General features: G+C 49.9%; 1 protein-coding gene across 8 annotated transcripts in view; it reads left to right on the forward strand.

Annotated features, from left to right (window-relative positions):
* The window catches only part of MAP4K3 (mitogen-activated protein kinase kinase kinase kinase 3), a 1,209,829-nt gene that overhangs the window by 268,135 nt on the left and 916,880 nt on the right, over positions 1-24,814 (forward strand). For all 8 annotated transcript variants that reach the window (XM_086927230.1, XM_086927231.1, XM_086927232.1 and 5 more), the window contains exon 8: positions 8,398-8,470. In XM_086927230.1, the coding sequence (XP_086783356.1) occupies positions 8,398-8,470 (73 nt within the window). The remainder of the gene's footprint in view (positions 1-8,397; positions 8,471-24,814) is intronic.

Genomic DNA, 24,814 nt, shown 5'->3' on the forward strand with positions numbered 1-24,814 from the left:
TGGGCTGTCGGAGGCTTCCACCACTCCTAGGTCCAACATTTTGTCGACCTCAGCCTTGATGCAGGCTCGGACTCGGTCCGGGACTCGGTAGGCTCTGTGCCGTACCGGAGGGCTGTCCCCGGTGTCCACGTCGTGGACGCACCAGCTGGTGACGCCGGGGGTGAGGGAGAAGAGGTCGGAAAATTGTCCCAGCAAGTGGCGACATTCTTCACGCTGCGAAGGGGTGAGGGAGGAGGAGAGGCTCACTCCTTCTACTGAGCCATCTTGATCCTTTGCACACAGGAGGTCAGGTAGAGGGTCCGTTTCCTCTTCCTCTCCGTCGTCGGTGGCAAGGAGTAACCCCAACTCAGACCGCACAAAATGGGGTTTGAGCCGGTTTACGTGTAACACTTTCAGGGCGTTCCTGGCTGATTTCGTATCAACGAGGTAGGTGACCTGGCTCTTGCGCTCTATCACCCTATAGGGTCCAGTCCACTTGTCCTGCAAGGCACAAGGTTCCACTGGGGACATGACCCAAACCTGTTGGCCTGGTTGAAACTCGACCAGAGTGGCATTCTGGTCGTACCAGCGTTTCATCTCCTCTTGGCTGGCCTCCAGGTTGGCCTCGGCCAGTTCGCGAAACTTCCGCGTCTGGTTTCGGAGGGCCAGGACGTAGGAGAACACGTCGGGGGGTGTGCTCGGGGGGGCTGTCTCCCAGCCTTCCTTGACCAGGCTGAGGGGACCCCGGACGGGGTGCCCATAGAGCAGCTCGAAAGGGCTGAACCCCAAGGATTTCTGGGGTACCTCTCGGTAGGCGAACAGGAGGCAGGGTAGGAGGACGTCCCACTTGCGTCGCAAGAGCTCCTCGAGACCCATGATCATCCCTTTCAGGGTGCGGTTGAACCGCTCAACCAGGCCGTTACCCTGGGGATGGTAGGGGGTGGTAAATCGGTATGACACCCCACACTGTTGTCAGAGGGACTTCATGTACCGGGAGATAAAGTTGGTGTCTCAGTCGCTTACCACTTCCCGGGGGAATCCCACCCGGGAGAAGATCCCCATGAGGGCCCGGCCCACGACCGGGGCCGTCACGGTCCGGAGGGGGATGGCTTCGGGGTATCGGGTGGCGTGATCGACCAGAACCAGAATGAACCGGTGGCCTAAGGAGGTCCGGGGGTCCAGGGGTCCGACGATGTCGATTCCCACCCTTTCAAAGGGGGTACTGACAACGGGGAAGGGCTGGAGGGGAGCCTTACGCTTGCCTCCGCTTTTGCCGCTAGCCTGACACGTGGGGCAGGACTTACAGTGGTGTTCCACATCGGCCCGCATGTGGGGCCAGTAGAAATGGGTCACTAGTCGTTGGAAGGTCTTATCTTGGCCCAGATGTCCCGCCAGGGGCACATCGTGGGCCAGGTTGAGGAGGAGTCCGCGGAAACGTACGGGTACCACCAGCACGTGGGCTGACCCTAGTTCAGCAGTCTTCTGTTCACTGTACAGTAGGCCGTTTTCCCAGTAAAGGTAGTGGGAGCCGGACTGGTCTCCAGCGGCCTGGGCTGCGGCCTGTCGCCGGAGCACCTCTAATGCAGGGCAGGAGGTCTGCTCTTGGCAGAACTCCTCTCGGGACGGTCCTCCCTCTTGGCGCCACTGGGCCAACTCGGGGAGATCTGCTAGGGTCGGGACTGGTTCGACAGCGGGTCCGAGGGGACCTTCGTCGGATGCGTTTTCTTCGATGGGGGGCTGGTCGAGGACCGTGGGGTGCTCGCCACCCTCGGGGACATCAGGGGCTGAACTGGGGAACTCGGGCTCTTCGTTCTCGGGGTTGGACAATCTGCCGGTTATGGCTCGGGTGCTCACACAGGCCCATTGGGGCAGTCCTAGCATTGCTAAATGGGTCCTCCTCTCTACCTCTTTCCACGGGGAACTCTCTAAGTCATTCCCAAGGAGGCAGTCTACAGGCATGTCCGTGCGGACCGCTACCCGTAGATCGCCGAAACTCCCTCCCACTCAAACGGGACCTGTGCTATCCTGCAGGTCCGGACGGAATTATCCGCTGCTATCACCCTACAGGAGGTGTGGGGGATGATCATGGACTCAGGAACTAGCGTGTACCTAACAGACGTGATGCTGGCTCCTGTGACTCGAAGGGCTCCTATGCTGCGCCTGTTAACCTTCACTGTTTGGCGGTACTTTTCTGTGTTGTCGGGCAGGTAATCTCCTGGGATCATCCCGCTATTCCCCAGGGAGGCTAAGACCATGGCTGCGGGTTCCCACTCCCCCTGTTCTTCTATCTCTTCCTCTTCTAAGGCCACTGAGGATATCTGTCTAGTGGAGGGGCCAGCAGGAGTGGATTTCGGTCTCATGGGACATCGGGGGTCACCGGCATAGTGCCCGGGTTGCTGACACTTGAAGCACGTGGAGCTGGGGCGGAGCCCCGGGTGTCCTGCACTCGGGGCGGCTCTCGTCGCGGGAGGAGAGCGTGGGGTCTGGTTTCTGGGGGGACTACGCTGGGGCCCTGACTGGGAACCTTGCTGCTTGAGCCCCCCCACCACCCCCCCCCCCCACCCCCCCCCCCCCCCCCCCCCCCCCCCTCGCTGGTGGGAAGATCCTTGGTCGTTCCGTGGGGGGTCTCCCCCGGGCCCCTTCTGGGCTCAGGTGGCCACCCATCGATCGGCTTCCACAGCCAGTTTCCGTGGGTTGGCGAGCTTGCTGTCCAGGAGATGTTGTCTTAGTTCCATAAAGCAATTGGCGGACAGGTGCTCGTAAGCCACTAGGTCGACTAGGCCTTCGAAGGTGGTCACATTGCTGCCCTTGATCCACCCATCTAGGGCCCGGGTGTAGTAGTTCACATAGTCTACCCAGGTAGTGCCCGGAATCTTTTTGCACTCCCTAAACCGCTGGTGATACATTTCCGGCGTGAGGCCGTAGCGAAATAGGAGAGCGTCTTTCATCTGGGGGTAGGCGTTCATGTGCGCGGACGGTAGGTCCAGCAGGGTGTCTCTCCCCTCGCTGAGGAAGCGGCTCCACAGGCCGGCCCCCCAGTCCTTCTCGGGGACCCGGTGAGCGGACATGGCCACCTCATATGCTTTGAACCACTGCTGGATGTCGTCCCCTTTGTAAAATTCCTTTACAACATCCTTGGGGATATGCACCTTCGGTTCTTTGGGGACCACCAGCTCTCCAAGTCCCGGTGATCCGGTTGTTTCTTTTCTGGCTTTCAATTCGAGTTCTTTGAGGATGCGCTCGTGCTCGAGCTGAAGTTTCCGACCTTCATGCCGATATGTGGTGTAGTGGAACTTTTCAATTCTACATATTGCTGCTAGTAGTTCTTCTCGCATTTCCCGCCACTCGTTCAAACGCCCAGGATGCGCTGGCAATAGCAGCTCCAGCCCAACAAGTTTCCCCTCCAGTACTTTAATGTCCCTCTCAAGCTGCTGTTGCACCCAATATGTTGTGCCAAAACAGAACTTTCGGACCACAACCTTAATCGCCTACCATTCCATGCCCCTCGCATTTGCCGACTTTCAGTTAGTCGTAAAATAATTAGTAATCTCCTATTCCAACTTCACCCCGAAGGGTGGGTCATTGAGTGACTCAGGTGAAAGTGGCCATGTAGGAATTGCCGTTCTGGGCCTACCAGTACTCAAGGATAACAGCATAGGGGAATGATCCGAGATGTATCTGGGAAGATACACCATGTCCTCCAGTCTGGACATCATAGTTGCTGATAGAAGGAATTGATCCAACCTACTAAAGGTATTGGTCACAGGTGTGTGACAGAAAAAAGTCCTGGCTTCTGGGTGTCTGACCCTCCATGCATCGATTAGCCCCAGCTCCCTCATCATGTCTATCAAGGCCCCAGTCATTCCTGGCTTACTATTTGCCTGGGGAGGGGGTTTCTCGGTACATCATCCCATCTATCACACAGTTGACGTCCCCAAAGATGGCGAGATTCCCACCCAGATAGGGGACCAGTGCAGTCATTACTTCATAGAAGAAGCTGTGGGCAGCTGTGGGCATCCGAGTTAGGGGCATACACATTTATTAGACATGTCTCCTGCCCATCCAGCCTCACATATAGGATCACATAGCGTACTTCAGCATCAAGCACATGATGTCACTGCTGAAAGGGGGTCCCCGGGGCCACCCAAATGAGCACTCCTCGTGCAACCCCCCTCCAAAAGTGGCATATAACTGTCCCCTCCAAGTCTTCCGAATATATGGTAATGTGTCACCCCAGACATGCGTCTCCTGTAGGCCCGATATACCAATTTTGTACCGTCTTAAGTAGGAGTGCGCTAGTCTACGTTTTTCAAGCATTAACATCCCTGTAAGTAATTTAGTCCAGAAGAGAGCAATAAGTGCATACATTCAACATCACACCTCCGTTCCCAACTCATCATACCCGCTTCAGCCTGAGTGTGCTGCAGAATATTACAACCCAGACATGGATCCCCCAACCCCCTCGAAAACCATTAAGAACAAATATAACAAATTGAATTCCCGCACCTCCCAACTCCCGCTGAGCAGTGCAACAGGATCATCCCCCCACTATCGTAGAAAACTGGCCTATCTCCTGCCCTAAACCAGCCCCATCTGAGTTCTACAGCAACATCCTCAAGCCCTGAAACAGTATCCATAGTTGAGTTACATAAGTTAATAGTTTCCTAATTAAACACTGTACAGGTCGTTCTAAGTAGGTGCCATGCAAGTGACTGGGCAACTGACGGGCGCGAGGCTGGAGACTCCAGCTCCCCGGGCGGTTCATAGCTGCTGATGAGGAGCATGTCCCCCCCCCCCCCACATGACATGCGTATACCGTGTATTCCTCACCAGTTATTCAAAATAGAAAAAGAAGAAAAACAGACATTTGTATTGAGTCTTCTTGCAATTTCTTATCTGAATGCACATGATTACAAGTCAGCTCTCTTTCGGTTCCCTCTGGTCTCAGCCGACAATAGTGTCGGGGATCACCACCAATGAAGTCAAGTCAGAGTCCAACGACCATCTGCAAGGTACCATCTTCACATACACTGACTCTTCCAGAACCACCCACTGCCAGGTGTCGTTGTTCTTCAGACAGCCTACGCCGTCTTGTCGACGGATCCATCGTGCTTGTGCGAGTCTCCGAGTTTAATTGTGGCCTCCTTTGGGTTTTCCGATCCCCAGTGGTGTCCATCCAATCTGAGGCTTCCTCCGCCGACCTAAAAAACAATGCCCTACCTTTATGATCAATTCGAAGCTTGGCCGGGTAGAGGAGGCTGTACATCAATCCTGCCTCTCTCATGCATCTTTTAACTGCTAAAAAGGTGCGTCACTGATCTTGCACCCTCTGCATGTAGTCAGGAAAGATCGCAATTGGTGCCACCCATACTGCAAATCGGATTTGGTCCGGGTGGTCTACAAGATCATGTCCCGATCCCGGTAATTGAAAAACCAGGCTATGATGGCTCTCGGTGGAGCCCCCGGACGCAGGGTCGGGACCAACGCCATATGTGCCCTTTAAATATTAAAAAAACTTTGATGGTGTACCTGATGCCAGAATTTTCGTGATCCATTTTTCCAAAAACCATTCTGCAGAATGTCCCTCCACTCTCTCCGGGACCCCCACGAATCGTAAATTATTTCTCCGGGAGCCTCCTTCCTGGTCCTCGGCCCATTCATGCTGCCTCACCGTCTTCCGTTGAAGCTCCATGACTGTCTCCCGTAGAGACATGACCTCCGTTTGGAGGACATCCATTTGTTGTTCCTTCGAGGTGACTCTGTAAGAGACCTTACTCATGTCGCAGCAGGGGAGGTTGACGTCGATCCCCACTGCGTCGATCCTGGTCACCATCCCATCCCTCTCAGTCCGCACTGCTGTTGGGATGTCGTTTAGACAGGGGTCATGATGCTCTTCTCCCTGTATCCCTTCAGCAGCATCTTCTCCTCGCACACCTCTTTGATTGGGCCCCTGAGGGAGAGGTTGCGCATAGTTCGTACTGAGCATTGGTGCCTGTATCTTTCCCCATGTTGAGCCAGGATCAAGCAAGGCTCAGGGGTCCACCAGTCCAGGCCAAGCTCTGAGTTATATTTGTGGTATTGTGTGCCTGCTACAATTCTGTTACCCTTCAAGACAAGGTCCCTGGCCCACTCCCAGTCAATTGTCCTCACTCCGGCCACCCATGAAATGCTGCAGCCCTTCCGGACCATCCACAACCAATGCAGCAGTATCACAAGCCCGTCCGCTCTCCCCTCCAGGCTCACAGATGTGTATGGGCCTCCAAGACCAGACCACGCAACCGGGGCATTCCAGGGGTCTCCTAGTCTCTTGTACTGTGGATCGCCGCAGCACCTCCCATTGCCTTATCCCCTAAGATTGACAGGGCCCTCGGCGGCATTCACCTTCTGGCAGCTGGTGCTCTCTGGACAGGGCCCCCTCCCTTCACACACTGCTGCCCGGCGGGTTCTCAGCTCACTTCGCAGTCCACAGCCTCAGCAGAGCCCAATCCCGGTCCTGCCCAGCATTCGAATTCCGGTTCTCCCCCTCTGGGTGATTTCCAGATGGAAATCCACCCCAATGACATGCTTTTCTTGCTGGCCGGGCTCGGCCCTCCCTATCTTCCCCATACCAGTTCTACCCTCTGTAGGGGGTCCCGCTGTATGATGCAGCTCGTGTCCATACCAAGAGGCACCTTCAGCCTCACTCTTCTGCGTTTTGGGCGTCTGGTGGCATAGGTCTATGCTCCAACAAGAGTCTGCAACCCACAGCAGGGGGGGAGCAGGCACCAGCACAACCGGGGTCTGAACTCCCGCCCCCTTCTCTCCAGATCGTAACAATGAGTGTCTCCCGCTCCTGCGGTCAAAACCGGCAGGCATGGGTGGTCCTCAGCTTTTCTAACTTCCGGCTTATGTGTCACTGGCCGCATGCGCATAGGCCCCAACACAGTCTGCAGCCCGCGGTCCCGGGGAGAGCAAGTCCCGGAACTGTCCAGAGTCCGGGCTCCCACCCCTCCCCCTTTGTATATTGGTATTCCCCCCCGCTCCTGCAGTCAAGCCTTATTGGCACAGGCGGTCCTCAGCCTTATTAACACCACAGCTCGGCCTGGCCTACTTTTCAGTGGGATCCCGCCGAGCGAGCGTCTCTTGATGCAGCGCTTCTGGGGGTGTAATTCTCAGCCCCGCCGCCCCAGTCGCAGCAGCGCACCACAAATCGCTAGTCGCCGGGGAGACCGTCCGATCCCCCCAGCTCCCTATGCACGTCGCAGGTGCCACCGCGATAATCCAAGATGGCGGTTCCTTCTCCGGGGGCACTCGGGTTCCACACTGTATACGCCAGCCAGACAATGCCCCCAGCTCTTTTTGTTGCAACCGGGCGATGCTCCCAGCCAAGCCAATCCGTTCGGTCAGGTTGGTGCTCAAATGCACCGCAGGATATTTCCGGATATTTGCCACATGGGGACTGAACTCTGAGAAGAATGTCCTACTTGGCCATTTGTTGACCAAGCCCACATATAACCCCACTCTTAAGCAGCGGTGGTAAAAGAAAGGTAATTCCCTCCACCCCCTTCCTTATCCAGGCAAGTGGTGAGCTCAAACCTCCACTGTGGTCGAAAGGCAGTGATGCTGACATGAAAACATGTTCCTTGATATAGAAACGCAGGTACTTAAATCCCCTTCTTTCACACTGACTCACCTGGCATGGCCCCTGTTAAATGCACCCCCCATCTTCACTCAATCAAAAGGGGTGAAAATAGGCATATGGAGATACTGCCATGACGTCAAGCTGTACATACAGTTGTTCTCTTTTATGTGCTTTGACACGTCACGCTCCTGTGTACTAAGAAGAGCACCACCTCTATTACTTTGAAGCAAGGGAACAAACAGTACCTGAGCTATTATGGTGATTTTATTCGAGCTTGATTTTGTATGTTGAATTCTTTCTTGCACCCTTGGAGAAAATCCTCTGTCTGAACACACTGAGGCTCTTTGTTAGAGGTTAGTCCTCATAAAAGGACTGTATGAGACATGCTCTTTATATGTAGAGCACAGTACTTCAGGCTAGTCTTGTCCCCCAATTTCTGTAATAATTACTGTCATAAGCCTTCTAGAAGCTAAAGCAGAACCCCATTGTCCATGAATTTCCCCATAGCACCTCGTTCTCCAAAAGCTTACTGCTACGTGTTCATAGATAGGTACTCAAACTACTCATTCACTAAATGGTTCAATCTTCCTGGTAGAAACTTCTGCTATAACCGTAGCACATTGCATGGAATTTAACATTTGGACTTGTGCTAGTAATGGGAATGAGCATTCACTGATCTGTCCTAGATTCTTGATCGTGGAATGTGTTAAGCACAGTGTGTGTGTAATTTTATTGGCTAGTTATTCATGCTAAGCAGATACGTTTTCTGTAAATATTTTTTTTCTGTTTGATTTTAGCTGATTTCGGAGTTTCAGCCCAGATAACCGCAACCATAGCTAAAAGGAAGTCGTTTATCGGAACACCATATTGGTAATGTTTGTCCTTCTCATAATTGTGACTTTTTTCTGATGTAACTTTCTGCACAGCGTTGAATTTGTCCTGCAGTGACAGTAGTTTTCAGAAAGTCACATGGCTCTTGCTTACTGTACCCAAATCACTTGCCACATCTGTCAACAGCATTTAGTTTTTGGCAATGATATATTGTAGTTTAAATGTATTTGGAAACCTAATGCACATTTGAATTTCAATGCTATATCCATCTACTGGCTCTAAACTGATGCTCAAACAAGATTGTTTGCAGTTATTAAAGAAATTTGTTCTATAAGGCTGAAACTTAGACTTTTCAAAATGATACACGATCTCTCAGGTTGAGGTGTCTGAACAATGTGTTCGTAAAGAATTAATGTTTGTGTTGCCTGTATCTAAAAAAGAAAAGTCAGAGCTGAACGAGAGCTATATGTTCATTTCTTGTTGTGGCATCAGTGGCCAATAGAAAGTCACAAGATCTGAGCCCATACTATGTCCTTGTCCATGTGGGTGGTAAAGCCTGGGCAGGGAAGGAATCGTTTTGCTACCCACCCAGTGTTGCCAATCCTCATTAATGAGGAAGGAATGTGTGCAGGGGAGCAATGTGGTAACTTGCCTCTGGGCCAAGAGGTCTTTCTTGCTCCTTCCTCTTGATGAAACCCCACACTTGATGGGATAGGGATATCTCAAAAAGGCTAACCAGCGCTACCTTTAGTCATTAACAAGGAAATCCGCGGTCTATTTATTTGCAGTATTTCCCTTACACCTCCAGATACGTAATGCCAATAAACAAATTGCAGATACATTGAAATGAAAAAATAGTGGTATAGATATCATCTGTAAAATTTACTAGCAGTTTACACATTGCAGACCAGATTGAATGTAAATAAGACAAGTATTTGCATAGCCAGTAGGTATGTCCTTGGCAAGCTGGAGTTGTACAGTGGCTATTCTTTTATTTTCACCATCTAGCTACAGACTGTTGTCGCTGGCTGCTGGCAGTGCAGAACAGTTTTTTTAGATAGATGTAAACAAGCAATAAAAAAAATATTCAGTCACTTTTAGTGCATGAAACAGTGGCTGAAGTGAGCTGACACATAGCCACATGTTGTATGGCGTGTTGGTGGTTATATGAAAAATTAGAATTATGTATAAGTGAACTAGCAGATGACCCTAAACTCTCTCTGTATGTACTTAGGTGAGTATCAATGCAATTCCTTTATTCAAATACATATTGTATCCATAAAAGTGCAATAGAATTGAATTGACTTAGATGAGTATTTTTTATTTATACGTTTTGTGCTTATATGAGGCTGGCTAGACAGTTAAAGCTGTGTCTAGATCAGACCTAAAAACTGCACTATAGAGACCCTTATCAAATGTTTTGGTTTGGTTCCAGTGGTGGGTAGACAGAACGTGTAGAGCTGTGCGCCTACACCTGAAGAATCAGGGAAGGACCAGAGTAGCCAGACTCATGATAGATTTTCAGGCGTTCTAAGTACCTATCCCCGTCCATCTTCTGACTTTCACCAAATCATTTCCAATAGTGTCATTAGCTCTTTCTGTCTGATAGCTTCTGCCGGCTGATCATAATTTTCTCTGGCATAATGGGATGCTAAGTATATCCCAATCTTTCTGAAGAAGGTACTCAGCCTTACAAGATCTGATTGTGAAATGTATCACTGGTCCTACTTTTTGGTTGTCCTATGCATCTACTAAGCTTTATAAACGTTGCTTTGTATGATTGTCATGGAGCTCCTCAGCCTAACCCAAATATTCTCACAATCTCTTGGCCTATAGGCAATTGGAAACATCTAGTTTGATGATTGTAGGAAAGTGCCCTTTTTTGACATGGTCACCTCCATTTTCTGCCTGGTATTTGATGCAACTTTTACTGAGGTTCACTGAGTTTCTGCTAACCAGGTCCCCAGTGCCAGGGTTCTTTCCCAAATGTAAGTTAACTGTGCAATTGTTCCACAACTGACCATACCTTAAGCATCCCTGTAAGTCCCTAGTAAATGGTATCCCTGGTACCTAGAGCATGGGTACTAAAGAGGGTCCTTGAGGGCTGCAGCATGTATTGTGCCGTCCTAAGGGACCCACCATCAAACTCATGCAAACTGCCATTGCAGGCTGTGCCAAATGGTGCAGACAAAAGTGAAAACACAATACACGCCATGTCCCCAGACACTGCATGAAATATATGTAAGTCACCACTACAGCAGACCTTACAGCCCTAAGGCAGGGTGCATTATATTACACTCGAGGACCTATCTGCATGAGCATATATGCCCTGTGCTGTCTAGTCCAATTGCTAAATAGTGCTATGGAACAGGGAAGCCATCTTAAGTACATGTACTGGGCACATTACAAGTTCCCCAGCTACATGATGGTTTTCATTGAAACCTATGGTGTTTGGTATCAAACACCTTGTCTTGATAAATCCATACTGATGCCAGTAGTGGATTTATTAAAACATCCACCCAGGAGGGCACATTAAAGGTGCTTCCTGAAAACCTACCAACCTCTAGTGTACTAGCTGAGTGGTGTAGAACAGCTTGCCATCACAGGCCAGTTTCTGACCCCCTTCAGGTGCGAGCCCATGCTCTCTGAGGTTCGAAACCATGCCTGCTCCGGCAAGATGTGTTGTCACCCCTACACTGACTGTCCATATCTCAAAATTTTTTTTAGGAGTAAACCTTTCGATGTTGACCCATCAGTGTCTTCAGGACTACAAGACCTGGCTCTTCGACTGAACTATAGATCCCCCGTGTCTTGAAACCCAAACAGGTGATTAGGCACGCTCTATAAGAACCCTGATTGATTGATCTTTTTTTAATCGGTTTCCTACAAAAGAACTGCAGTCCACATTACCTGTATGGTTCTACTCTGCACGTTCCCCAATATCTAGGTGATCTCTCTCTCAAGTCTTTAAAAGTTTCAACATGTGAGACGCACAAAAGTGACAAAGCAATATGCCAGGTGGACTGCCATACACATGCCCACAGTTGGCTGCATCAGAATGATTCCAAGTGTTTGGCTACCCAACTTTACTTCCATTGGATTTTCCAATCTACAACCCCCCCCACACACTTCCCCCAAACTATGTGGATCCCAGCTCTCAATGTTCGTAACCCTGGTTGGATTCACACCTTTCACTGATTCCAAATTGGAGAAGTATCACTAAAAATGCATTCAAAAGGTAATGGGTTTTCTCCGAAATTCTTGCTGTGTTACTCCTCAATAAATGATACTCTTCATAAAAGTGGTCATCTCTAGGATCGATTACTTAAACGGACTCTATAGGGACCTTTTGTATGTGGGGTAATCTTCAAAGAGTGCATAGCTATGCTTTCTGCCTCAGATTACATCTCAACTTCATCACTGACTCTGTTGACTGTCACCAAGCAACTGGGTGAATTGAAGCTCTGCACAGGCTTCTTAACTCCTCAACGTGTTTGCCCACCAGGTGAAATAATAATATTGTTTAGGGCAGAGCACTATGGATACACTTCTCTTCCAGGGGTTCCACATCAATAGACCTAAACACTGAATGTTCCCGCACAATTGCGGGTACCCCGGAAATAATGAAACATATACATGAAAAACATATATATACGGCTCTTTCTCTCTCTCTATATATTTTTTTTCTCATACCAATGCATCCCATATATAGGAGGCTAAACAATGAAATAATAATTAACTGCTTTTGTAAATACACCATGAATGTATAAACCACAGGAGGGCAATTATCACTTGAACTCTTTTTAATGAGTCAAGCTCATGAAAACTGCAAAAGAGCAGTCATTGTTAGCCTACAGGCTGCATTGTAAACCAATAGCATAGAAAATCAAAGCAATTCCACAAAAAACGGGCACCGTGCCTTAAAGGCAGCCATGACCCCTAGCTTCCCTTCATGCCTCAGGGGTGACAGTTTGGTCAGTTGTTCTGTCCGGCTCCTTCAGTCACGACCTTAGAATCACAGCTCTGCATTTTTTGACTTTTTTGTCAAATTATTCTAAATTTCTTGTGGTTTGCTACCTTTCACTCTAAGTCTTTTTGACTTTAGAGTAAGGTGTAAGTAGTTTTTTGGCAGAAATCAATCAATCAATCAATCAAAGCATTTATATAGCGCACTACTCACCCAGAGGGTATCAAGGCCCTAGGGGAGGGGGGGTCGCTACTGCTCGAACAGCCAGGTCTTGAGTTGCTTCCTGAAGGCAAGGTAGTCCTGGGTCAGGCGGAGGTGGGTCGGGGGGGAGTTCCAAGTGTTGGCGGCCAGGTAGGAGAAGGACCTTCCTCCTGTGGTGGCTCTTCGGATGCGGGGGACGGCGGCGAGGGCGTGTGGGAGCGTAGAAGTTGAGGCGGCTGTTGAGGTATCCTGGGCCTTGGTTGTGTAGGGCTTTGTGTGCGTGGGTGAGGAGACGGAAGGTTATTCTCTTGTTGACCGGGAGCCAGTGCAGATCTCTCAGGTGTCCGGAGATGTGGCTGCGACGGGGGATGTTCGGGATGAGTCGTGCTGAGGCGTTCTGAATCCGCTGGAGTCTCTTCTGGAGTTTGGCGGTGGTTCCGGCGTAGAGGGAGTTACCGTAGTCCAGACGGCTGGTGACGAGGGCCTGGGTGACCGTCTTCCTGGTCTCGGTGGGGATCCACCGGAAGATCTTACGCAGCATGCGCAGGATGTTGAAGCACGACAAGGAGACGGCGTTGACTTGTCTGGTCATGGAGAGGGAGGAGTCCAGGATGAAGCCCAGGTTGCGTGCGTGGTCTGTTGGTTTGGGTGCGCTACCCATGGCGGGGGGCCACCAGGAGTCGTCCCAGGCGGAGGGTGAAGATCCCAGGATGAGGACTTCCGTCTTGTCCGAGTTCAGTTTCAGGCGGCTGTTCATCATCCACTTGGCTACGTCTGTCATCCCTTCGTGTAGGTTGGCTCTGGCGGTGGCGGGATCGTTGGTGAGGGAGAGGATCAGCTGGGTGTCGTCGGCGTAGGAGATGATGTTGAGGTTGTGTTGGCGTGCGATGGCTGCGAGGGGGCTCATGTAGACGTTGAAGAGGGTTGGGCTGAGCGAGGAGCCTTGAGGAACGCCGCAGATGACTTCGGTGGCTTCTGATCTGAACGGGGGAGGCGGACTCTCTGTGTCCTTCCGGCGAGGAACGAGATGATCCATTCCAGTGCCTTCTCCTGGATTCCGACGTTGCTGAGGCGCTGCACTAGGGTACGGTGGCAGACAGTGTTGAAGGCCTCGGAGAGGTCTAGGAGGATGAGGGCCGCTGTTTCTCCGTTGTCGAGCAGGGCTCGGATGTCATCGGTGGCTGCGATCAGGGCGGTCTCGGTGCTGTGGTTGGCCCGGAAGCCGGACTGCGAGAGGTTCGAGGGATCCGTTCGTCTCGAGGAAGGCGGCCAGCTGCTTGTTGACGGTCTTCTCGATGGCTTTTGCAGGAAACGGGAGCAGCGAGATGGGGCAGTAGTTCTTGAGGTCGGTGGGGTCGGCTGATGGCTTCTTTAGTAGAGCGCTGAGTTCGGCGTGCTTCCAGCTCTCCCGGAAGGTAGCGGTGTCGAAGGAGGTGTTGATGATGTCCCGCAGGTGCGGTGCGATGACAGCGTCGGCCTTGTTGAAGACGTGGTGAGGGCAGGGGTCGGTCGGAGATCCGGAGTGGATGGGGTTCATCGTGCGGATGGTGTCTTCGGTGCTGATCGGGGTCCAGGCGCGGAGGGTGGTGGTGGGGGGCGGTGGTTCAGTCGTGGCGTGCGTCGGTTGAGTGCTGAAGCTGTTGTGTATGTCCGCGATCTTGTTGTGGAAGTAGGAGGCGAGGGAGTTGCAGAGGTCTTGTGAAGGGGTGATGTCGTTGTTTCCGGCGTTTGGGTTGGAGAGCTCTTTAACAATGTTGAAGAGTTCCTTGCTGTTGTGGGCGTTGTTGTCCAGTCGTTCCTTGAATGCAGTCTTCTTGGTGGCGTGGATCAGTTGGTGGTGTTTTCGGGTGGCGAGCTTGAGGGCAGTCATGTTGTTCGGTGTTGGGTCTCTGCGCCAGGCTTTCTCGAGGGCTCGGCAGAAAGTGATTGAGAATGCCTTAACTTTTTGATCCTTGCCCTTCCTGTGGCAAGAAGAAGACCAGGTCAGACACACATTCTGTTTACATACTCTGTCTCTCTGACTCTCACTTTCCAGAGACCTGTCCTCATTGTAAGAAGCTGTCCAGGAGAACTCTCAAGGACAGAGAGAGAAATTGTGTATATGGTCTCTCTCAAAGAGGTAGGTCTCCTGTGAGACAGAAAAAGAGGAGAACAAGATCAATGTCGAGAAGCAGGATACCGATCTGTTCACCGTCGGCGTCTGGATCGGCGTCAAACTTACCAGTGGCGAAGAAGCAGATGTCGTTGTCGAAGTCTTCGGCGGTGCATAAACATCATTCAACTCCAAGACCGAAGACGGCAACTTCAACGTCGAGTCAGGTAAAAGTTTCTCTGTTGACGTCAACCAGGCGACAATCAATGTCGAGAAGCAGGTCTTCGTCAGCTTTGGCTAAACGTTCGGCGTCAAGACAGGACACTCCTTCTCCGCACATCCTTGAGCGGTCGTCGTCGAGGCACAAGTCTCCGTCAAGAACTTTGCAGGGATCATAGACGCCGACGTCGATGCAGAAGACTCTGTCTGCTTCATCTCAGAGAATGTTGACGTCGAGACACCAGACTTCGGCGCAGAGGTGTTCAACGTCGAGGCAAAGGTCTCGGTCAATGTCAGCGCAGAAAAGGTCGACGTCAAGACAGAAGACGCCGTCAACAGCATCACGAAGAAGGTCATCGTCGACACAAGGGACTCCATCGGCGTCACAACCCAGGCGTTGGATGTCGAGACACAAATCTGCACCCAGAAAGAGATCGACGTTGAGTCATCGGAATCGAACAGACTCACATTCTGTGAGTTTTTCACCATTGCCATCACCAACGTCGAGGCCAGAATCTCTCCATACGCTATCAGGACGTTCTTCTGTTTCTTCCTCAAGGTCACAGGTGGTCATTTTGACGTTGAATAGCCCGGCGTCTTAACCTGTACGACCCAGTCCCACTGAGGATCCTGCAAGAAGGGAGAAACAGAAATCTCCATCTGCACATCGCGCATGTTCTCCTGAGGCTGCTGTGCCGGAAGAGGGGCGAAAATGTCAGAGTCCCACAAGTCTTACCTTCTACTTGTTAGGCGATTCTGCAGAGGTGACATTAACCACCACTACCGTCTCCCACCTTATCCTAGTAGATGTGTGGATACTGACCAGGATAGAGGGGGTACCGGGGTAGAAGCCAGGCAAGGAGTAGTAAAGGTCTTCTAGTAACAAATCTGAGGATCTCACTACGTCTCTGAAGTCATTCTTGACACTAGGTCTGCAATAGATAATAAGGGAATAACTATTACTTCAATGCATCCCAAAACTCCTACTGCTCTAAGGATTGTTAAACCCTATTAACTATATGATTACCTTTTACGTGAGACCCGTGAAGTCATCAGTGGCAAATAGCCAACCAGCACTCCTGCGCCAGTATCAGGAAACAAGGCGTACTTCAGTTGGCACAGGGAATTGCTCCTGCGTGTGAGAACCAAAATGAAAAACCAGCGCTCCTGCACAAATAATAAAGAACTGCACAGTAGCCCACCTAACACACTCCTGTGCGTAAGTGGCAAGGGACAAAGGAACAAGCCTTCTACTGGGATGAACAGGCAAGTAGGACGCCTGCACGCAACCACAGTCCACAACAGTCAGCACTCCTCCATGTGAGAACCAAAATGAAAAACCAGCGCTCCTGCGCAAATAATAAAGAGGAAACAAGATGTACTTCACCTAAGAGACTCCTGTGCATAGGTGGCATGAAAGAACAGGATTGACAAGGAAAATGCCTGCATGTGAAGGCAGTCTCGTAAGCACAGCTTACATGGACAACAGCACTTGGCAGGCAGCAGATTTCAGGAGTACAGCGCTCCAGTTAGGGAGTCAAGACCGGCACCAGTTAAAGGAACTGCTTCATAAATCACGAGACCTGATGGAGGATGGTCTCAGACTCGGCATTTCTTCAGCGATGGCATCAGCGTTAATCCAAAGCGCCAAGGCAGCTGGAATCCCTGTCTGTTAAGCGCGTCCGCCCGGAAGTGATGAGGCATGGTGACGTCAGCTTTCAGTTCCGAGGCATAGACCGCTAACCCGATTTCCCCTCGGGCAGCGGCAGTGACGCTATGCATGGGTGCGGAGGTCACGCTAGCAGCCCGTAGCCATGACAGAAATTCTCCATCTGTACACCTCTCTCCCAGATGGTGGTTACCCGTACATCATTGGCGGAAAGATGACGCTGCACATTGAAGAGTTGTTCGGGACTATTCCAGCCCTCTGCACAGATCTCCACTAACATGACTGTTGCAAGCGGCAGAACTTTCTCCTACTAATCCATCGAGGAGTAGAGATCGCACGCATACTCCTGCTCACTCTTTAAGAAGGAGGTCCAGATCTCATGGAAAAAGTAGAAGACACAGGTCTCCAACACGTTCAATCTCTTCCACCCATTCCTCTTAGAGGGACTACTCCCTGACTCTGACCGACATCCCACCGTCAAGGATCTCTCCAGTGGATGATGATGTTACTTTTCATGACGTTTTATTCAGAGGGGCAAGCAAACTAAACATCGCCATGCCCACTCAGCAGAGCTCATCATCGGGCATCTTTGAAACTCTGCATAAGAGATCGGCAGCTAAACCATTCTTACCCTTGGTGCCGGGTCAGCTCCAACCTATGATAGACATTTTTCTTGCGCCGGCGACTATCAAGTCGGCTCCAGCGAGAATTCTAAAGAAATACAGGCCTCCTGACGAGGACCTTTCTTTCTCAGATCTGATCCTTAACCAGATTCTGTTATCATCGCGGCGGCTAAAAAATCGCATGCAGTAGCCTCCTCATCTACAGTTCCACTGGATAAGGTGAGCAAAGCACAAGATAAGTGTGGGAGAAAGGTCTGTGGCACGTCAGCCTCCATGAGGAAGGTCTCCAGTACTTCGGCTATGTTGGGCGCTATGACAGATCCTTGTAGGATTCTCTCCAAAAGTTCACAGAAAAGCTGCCAAGGGAAGACCGCAGAGATTTCGAGGAAATCTTGCAGGAAGGCAGTTTGGCAGCAAACCAAATGATTAGTGCCGCAGCTGATGAAGCTACGCTGTCTGCACATGAAATCCGCGCCAGAATATCTTCCTGGCTCCGTCTCACTGCCCTTAAACCAGAAGCGCAATCCCGAATCCTCAATCTTACTTTTTCAGACACATCTTTGTTTGGCACTCACACTGATAAGGAGATGGCAAGGATGAGTTCCAACGCCGTTATAGGCCCTGTGATCGGCGGCCCTACCATCACAGAGTTCAAACCCCTCACTGGCTTAGGCAACAACAGCAGCAGGGTCAATCAAAATCCCATTACCAGGGACGTCGTACCCCCAGAGGAAAAGAGAACCCCTCGACTGTCCACTACCTCGGCAAAAACACCAGCTAAACAATAATTGTCCGCTTCCCCCATTGCCGTTTCCCACTCCAGTGGGGGTAAGTATTGCCAATCATCTAGAAGAGTGGCGTGGTATCACAAAAGACCAATGGGTGTTAACTATACTGCAGAATGGGTACTCTACGTTTCAGACATCGACCTCCATTGATCCCGCTAGTGAAAACAGCAGGCCACCAGATAAAAATACTGCAGCGGGAAGTGTCTGTCCTTCTGCGCAATTCAGCCATCGAGAAGGTTCCGATAACGCAACGAGGTCAAGGAGTATATTCAAGATATTTTCTGGTGAAAAAGAAATGTCGGAAATCAGAATACAGACCAATTCTAGACCTTTGGAGAGTACAAGTACATCAAAAAAGAAAAGTTTTGCATGTTGCGTCTTCATCAAATATACCCACATCTACAACAGGGAGATTGGATGTGTTCGCTGGATCTGCAAGATGCATATTTTCATGTCCCAATCAGTCCTCCTCACAGAAAGTACCTACGTTTTCCGGTGGGGTCATCCCATTATCAGTTCAAAGTGCTGCCATTCGGGTTGAAGTCAGCTCCGTGAGTATTCAAAAGTGCATGGCAGTAGTGGCTGCTCTATGATGTACAGGCATATTTTGTGTACCCCTATCTGGACAGCTGGCTACTGAAAGGTCTTGCCCCCCCCCCAACCACCCCCCCATCCCGTTTCCCAAGCGTGAAGAGTCATTTCCAGCAGTGTCTAGACCTTTGTCAGCAGCCGGGTCTACATGTCCAGTTCGAAAAGTCGACTCTGCAACCCACTCAAAGAATTCATTTTCTGGGTGCCTCAGTAGACTCCGCGATAGGAAAAGTGTTTCTTTCGGAGGAGAGACTGTGATCTATCACACTGAAAGACAACCAGATTTTGAAGTACCAACTACCTGTCGGTGCATCAGATTACATCTTTTCTAAGATCATCCTGCATTCTTCCCGTCCCCAGTGCCAGACAGGTAAGTTAAGGTAATTTATTATGCATAGTTAATTAAAACCAGTACAAAACATTTTGCAGTAAAAGGATTTTTTTTTTAATTAAGTAAAAAAGTTTGGTAGTTTTAATTATCGTTTTTGTAATCCATGTAGTGAGAGACCCAGAATGGGTTCTAGCAGTCTTATCTCGGGGCAAGAGCGGCATGAATCCTTGCGACCTAGTAGTCATCTGCTTGTTGCCAATGTGAGTGGTCACCAATTATTGGGGTTTTGAGAGCCTTTGCTCTATCATTGCCAGGAACTTGACATATCTGCAGTTCAGTTTGATATTTGCAGGGCTCAAGCAGGCGAGCACCGCTTGCCTTCGAGTGCTCGTCCCTATCTGCTTGAACTGTTCCTTTAAGAGCTGTTGACGGGCTAGTCGACGCTCTTCGCCGAGACAGGTCAAGTGGAGTATGTCTCCCTTTCCTTGATTGCACAGTGACCAGGCTTCTTGGCTATCGCTCCTGAGCCAAGGTGGAAGATGCTCTCTGCTAGGCAGGACCCCTAGTCTGTCTTTCAGGAACTTCAGTTTTATGTTTTTTGAATAGCCCTGGCTGAAGTATGATTTGTACGTGTTTAGTGTCATCCACACGTGGTTTCTTTTTGCAAATGTGGCCTTATCCTCTAGTAGAGAAAGAGATTTGACGTTTTTCCAGTCTAGTTTTTTGAATGGGTTATGCCCAAGTTGCATGTCCCAGAGCTCAGATGCTTTGATGGCCTCTAATGCTGCCTTCAGGTAAGATCGTGCTTGAGATGCATCCCTATTTTGTATGTCTTGCCACAGCAGTGAATTAAGTGCGTCCGTCGTGGCAGAGCGGAGTTTATGGCAGCAAATAATGTAAGCTCCCTGTCTTGCAAGATCCTGTTTTAGCAAGCCAAACTCCAGCCGTAGTTGTGCGGGGGAGGTGTAAGGCGGGAGTGAAAACATTGTTCTGTAGGCTTTTACCTGGATAGTGTCTAGGTTCTTGGAATCTCTTCCTCGTAGTGCCTCACTGCCGTAGGAGATTGAGGGGAGTAGCTTTGCCTGAATGACTTTCAGGTAAGGTGTCAAGGTTGGCCCTGACAGTTGGTTGGCTAGGTTTTTCAGTGTGGCGGCAATCATAGTTCCTCATATTTTTGTTTCCTGCATCTGCTGGACAAATGAACCTTCACTGTCAAAGATGACTCCCAGGTATTTGTATTCGCGTGATGGCTCTATTATCTGGCAGCCCAGAGTCCAGGACTTGTGGTGTTTGTTCTTGATGTTGATTGACATTGTGCGTGTTTTGCTCAGGTTTATTTTTAAGTTGTTTGCTGTTGCATAGCTGTGCATTTCGATGAGTAACTTCTGAAGGCCAATATGAGTATGGCTGAGAAGTACGACGTCGTCCGCGTATAGTAGGTTACTTAGAGTTTTTCCGCCCAGCCTCAGAGAATGGGAGTTGCATGTGTTGAGTAGGCTTTGTAGATCTGCCATAAATAGATTGAACAATATCGGGACAAGCACACACCCTTGTTCAAGGCCTTTGGTGGTGCGTACTTTAGATGACAAATGAGTGCCGCTACTTAGCTTCACCTGACCCAGGTATCAGAGTGGAGAATCTTTAGCATGTTTAAAGTCGGTTGCGGTATGCCCCATTGTGCTAGTTTCCAACAAAGCCTGCCTCTCTCAATGTTATCGATTGCTGCACTGAAGTCGATGTAACACAGGTGCTGCGGCAGTTTTTTTATTTTTGCTGCATCGATAATCAGTGAGATAGCCAAAATGTTAGTTGCTGTTCCAGTGTTTTTGCGGAAACCCGTCTGGTTCAAGGGTATGATCTGGTTTGATTCCGCCCATGACACAATCTCCTCTAGGATGGTTCCCCCGAAGTATTTTGACTCGTTGTCGAGGAGGGCTATTAGGCGATAGTTGTTAGGGGTCATTTTGTCGCCTTTTATTGTGTATGGGGACGATCGGTGACCCTCTCCAGGAGTCTGGGATGCGGTTTATAAGTCTGATTTCCGCAAATAGCGGTTGCATGATGGTCGCCCATTCTGTGTTTTTTTCTTTAAACAGGGCTGGCGGAATCCCATTGGGACCTGGAGCTCCTTCTTTCCTGCCCTTGCAGATCTGCTTTGTGATTAGGGCTATCTGTTGGGCTGCTGATGTTGCCAAGATGTCTTTGGGCTGGGTTTGCTCTCTCTTGGTGCGTGGCTCTGGCATGGGCCTAGAAGAGACATGCTCTGTGGTGTTACTGCTGTGTGCTCCTGCGTGTCCTGAAGGATCATTAAAATGGCTAGTGAGGTAGTTGGTCCATGTGCTTCCGCAATGTGAGATCCTATGTCTTTGTGCTGTGGACATAGGATCTTGTTCACTGTTTGCCAGAAGCGGGCGCTGTTGTTGCTTTTGGTATCGTGTAATAATTTTGCCCAAGCCTTGTTTTCTGCGTCTTTTTTTTATTTTCCATTTTGTGTGGTTGAGCTCAGCCCTTTGATTTTTCAGTGTGGCTGATAAGTATGTGTTTTGGGGCGCTTATCTCAGCTTCCTTAGGGTCAAGTTTACTGGGTTTTTTTGTGACCTTAGTTGCATTCTTGGAACGTTTGTTAGGCTGGTTTTGGTGCTCTCTTTGTTGAAATTGCTTTTAGGGGCGGTTTTAGTTGCCAGTTCCTTTAGCAAAGATTCTGTGTATTGCTCCCAGTGGGGGATAAGCCCCGCTACGTTTTTTTTTTGTATGTTGTATATTTGAAGGGCGGTGTCCGCCAGAGTGGTTGAGTTGGTTGGTGTACATTTGATTCTTTTTTGATTGATAGAATAAATCTCCCCCAGCATTTCGTCTGGCCTGATTGATGTTGGCGTCTTTGATGTCATATTGTATTCCTGGGGGCGATGGTCGCTTTCGCCCTTGTCCCCCATTCTGAACCCCTGAATGTGTGTAAACAGGGCCAGGCTAGCGAAAGTATAATCCAAGATGGAGCTAGCTGTTTGTGAGTAAAATGTTTCTACTGGAGGGGAATCAATCGTAAAATCTTCATTTTAATGCCCGAATATTTTGATGTTCTAGATCTTGGAGTAGGGCGTTGTTTTGATGCTTTCGCCTGTTTAAAGGGGAGGTTTGTGCTGGTATGCTGTAGATTGAGTTTAAAGCCAAAGCCTCATCGTCTGATGATGAGCCAAGTAAGTTTTGGTTGAAGTCCCCTGTCAAGATAAGAAGTGGATTTTCCATTTGAGTGACGAGCTCTGCGAGTTGGTTCGTGATTTTGTTCGAATCCTTGGCTCTGTTTTTAGGATGAACGTATGCGTTGACAATGCATAGCTCTTCTTCTTTATTGCCAAGCTGCAGTTTTATCTTACTGTTGGGGTTGAAGATGTAAAGGAGTCCACGAGGACGGCCAAGGGTATTGTTGTGGTGGATACGTATGTTGCCAAGCCTCCTGACTGGTGTCCAAATCTGTTGAATCTGACTGCTGCTGTGGAGTAGCAAGTGAAGCCCAGGATGTGCTTTGTCCTTGTAAGCCAGGTTTCTTGCAACATTATTATGTCAAATGAAGAGATATACTTTAGAAAGTGTGGGTCGTCCATTTTTGAGGATAGGCCATTTATATTCCGAGAGCAGATGCCTATGGGTTGGGCCTCTCCTCTTTTGTCTTCTCTAGTTTGTTGGTGGCGTCAAGCCTCTTCAGAGCGTATTAAGATCGTTCGAGACAGAGTTTCTCTTGTTGGTGCACGATTTTGGTGTGATACTCCCCTTGCGCTGGCTTCTTCCTGTTCCCTGGTGCTACGTCTGTTCACATTTGGCGGGCTACCTCGCAGTGGCTTCATAGAGATGAAGGTGCGTGTCTGATAGTTCTTTGCTGCTGAGTTTCGCCTGCCCCTTGTGGGCCCTGACTCAGGGCCTGTTATCGCCGTAGGTCTGTCTGTTGGTCGCTGCCAGGAGCTGTTGTCCCTTATTTTGGGTGAGCTCCCCAAGGCACCCTTGAGAACACTAGAGGTGTATGCCTGTCGAATCTCTAGTTCAGGACTGGTTCTCCTCAAAACAGGCGAGCGGTAGGCTGGTCTTTGCTGAGGGACAAGCTTAATGACCCAGGTCTTAAAGTACTCTACTTCTGCTGCAATTAAGTCTGCGACGTTGCTAGAGGACCAAATTGTCCTCGTCCTGACTGTATGGGTTTAAGGCGGGCAGAAATTCGACGGAGATTAAGTCCTTGGAGCTAATACCCCCCAGGTTTGGGATGCATTCCATTAGTTTGAGGATGTTGCCTCGGTTCAGCAGGCCCTGCTGGCCTTGTGATGTATATTCTGGGTAGAAGACAAGAATCTAGGTTGATTGTTGTTTGGCTCCATCCGCGTGCTGTTGTATTGTGGTATGGAGTGCTTGAACTGCTGAGCCGCAACCAGACTGAGGTTCGTGGGTTGCTAGGTGTTTGCCATCGCCTGACATGATGGAGGTGTGTGTTTTTGCTTTAGTTGATACTGGTTGCTTTGGTGCTGTTCGCATCTCGAGTGGCCAGTTTGCCTGCGAGTGCTCTGTTTGGCTAGGAGCAGAGTGGGTAGCCGTTATGAAGGTGTCTCTAGTTTGTTTCTCGTGTTTTTGGCTTGGCGTGAAGCCTAGGGTTCTTTCTCTGACCCCCTCCTTGATGATTGGCAGAGGTAATCTCTTGCTTATGGCTGCTTTTGGAGTGTCTTGGTTAGTGCACTCATCAAGCGTGTCCCCTTGATGAGGAGATTTCCTGTTTGGCGGTATTAGGTCTGCCGCTTGTCGTCGGGGACCAGCTCTTGTTCTTTTGAGGTCCAAATGGGCTGTGTAGGCTGGTTGGTTGGACTTTGTTGCCGCTGTTCTAGGTGCGTCTGTGCAGCCGGTTCGATTTTCGGCCGTGCAAGGTTGGAGCCCTTGTCCTTCTTGAGTCAACAGGCTGTTGTTTCGGTTTTGATGCTGGATTGGACAGATGGGCGCGTCGGTTTCCCCTTTTGTGGGGTGGGCGATGCTTGTGGAGGCCGAGCGTTTTTCGTTTGTGCTACGGAAGATTGGGAAGAGTTTTTTTTTTTTTATTGTTGCTGTATGAGATTTTTCTTGCGCCCTTTTCTTTTTTTGTTGGCGCCGTTGTTTGGCGTTTAGTTTTTTCTGAGATTCCGGTCCCATCTGAGTTACCTCCTCGTTTGCGTGCGCATTCTGGGCGGTTGGGTTTATGCCGGGTGTTTTGCTCCCGGTGTCGCCTTCTTCGGGCTTAGTAGGGCCCGTTTCGGTGATTAAGTTGCCTCTGTGTAGGTTCTTTATGTCGCCTATTAGGTCAGTTAGCATTAGAGGCAATGTGGCTAGTTTGTCTACTGCCTGGCTACAATTGCAACTTAGATAAGTGTTTGTTTGGGCTCTCAGTATCAGATTATTCAGGTTGCCCAGCTTGTCATCAATTCCGGCTGTGAAGACTGCCAGTGTGTTGAGGAGGTTGAGTTGTAGCTCCATTTTGTCTGATAGGTATTGCACGGCATCTACTGCTAGCTGGATTGTGTTTAGCAGTGAGAGCCAAGTTCCGTTTTTGTGGTCTTTTCCCCGCTCTTTCTCATTGGGGAGATGGGCGGAGTTGTTGGTGATGTTGGCTGCTGAAGGTGAGTTAAGGGGATGGGGGTCTTTAAGGTCTGGTGTGTAGGTTGCTAGCATGTCTGCCCATTCCTGTTTTTTCTAGGTAGGAGACTGTTGCCCTGCCATCGGTTTTCCGGCTGGAGTTGTGAGGACTGGAGGCCGCCCTACCCGATAGGCTTGATGCTAAGCCATAGTTTCCCAGGTCTGTGACTGTTGCAGTGTTTGCTGATGAAGGGTGAGACTTGATCGGTGTGCTGTGGCTGTGACTCGTGGGTTGTGTGCATTTCGCTGGGCTGGAATATGTTTC

This window comes from Lissotriton vulgaris, chromosome 6, assembly GCF_964263255.1.
Source record: "Lissotriton vulgaris chromosome 6, aLisVul1.2, whole genome shotgun sequence".
NCBI classification, from domain to species: domain Eukaryota; kingdom Metazoa; phylum Chordata; class Amphibia; order Caudata; family Salamandridae; genus Lissotriton; species Lissotriton vulgaris.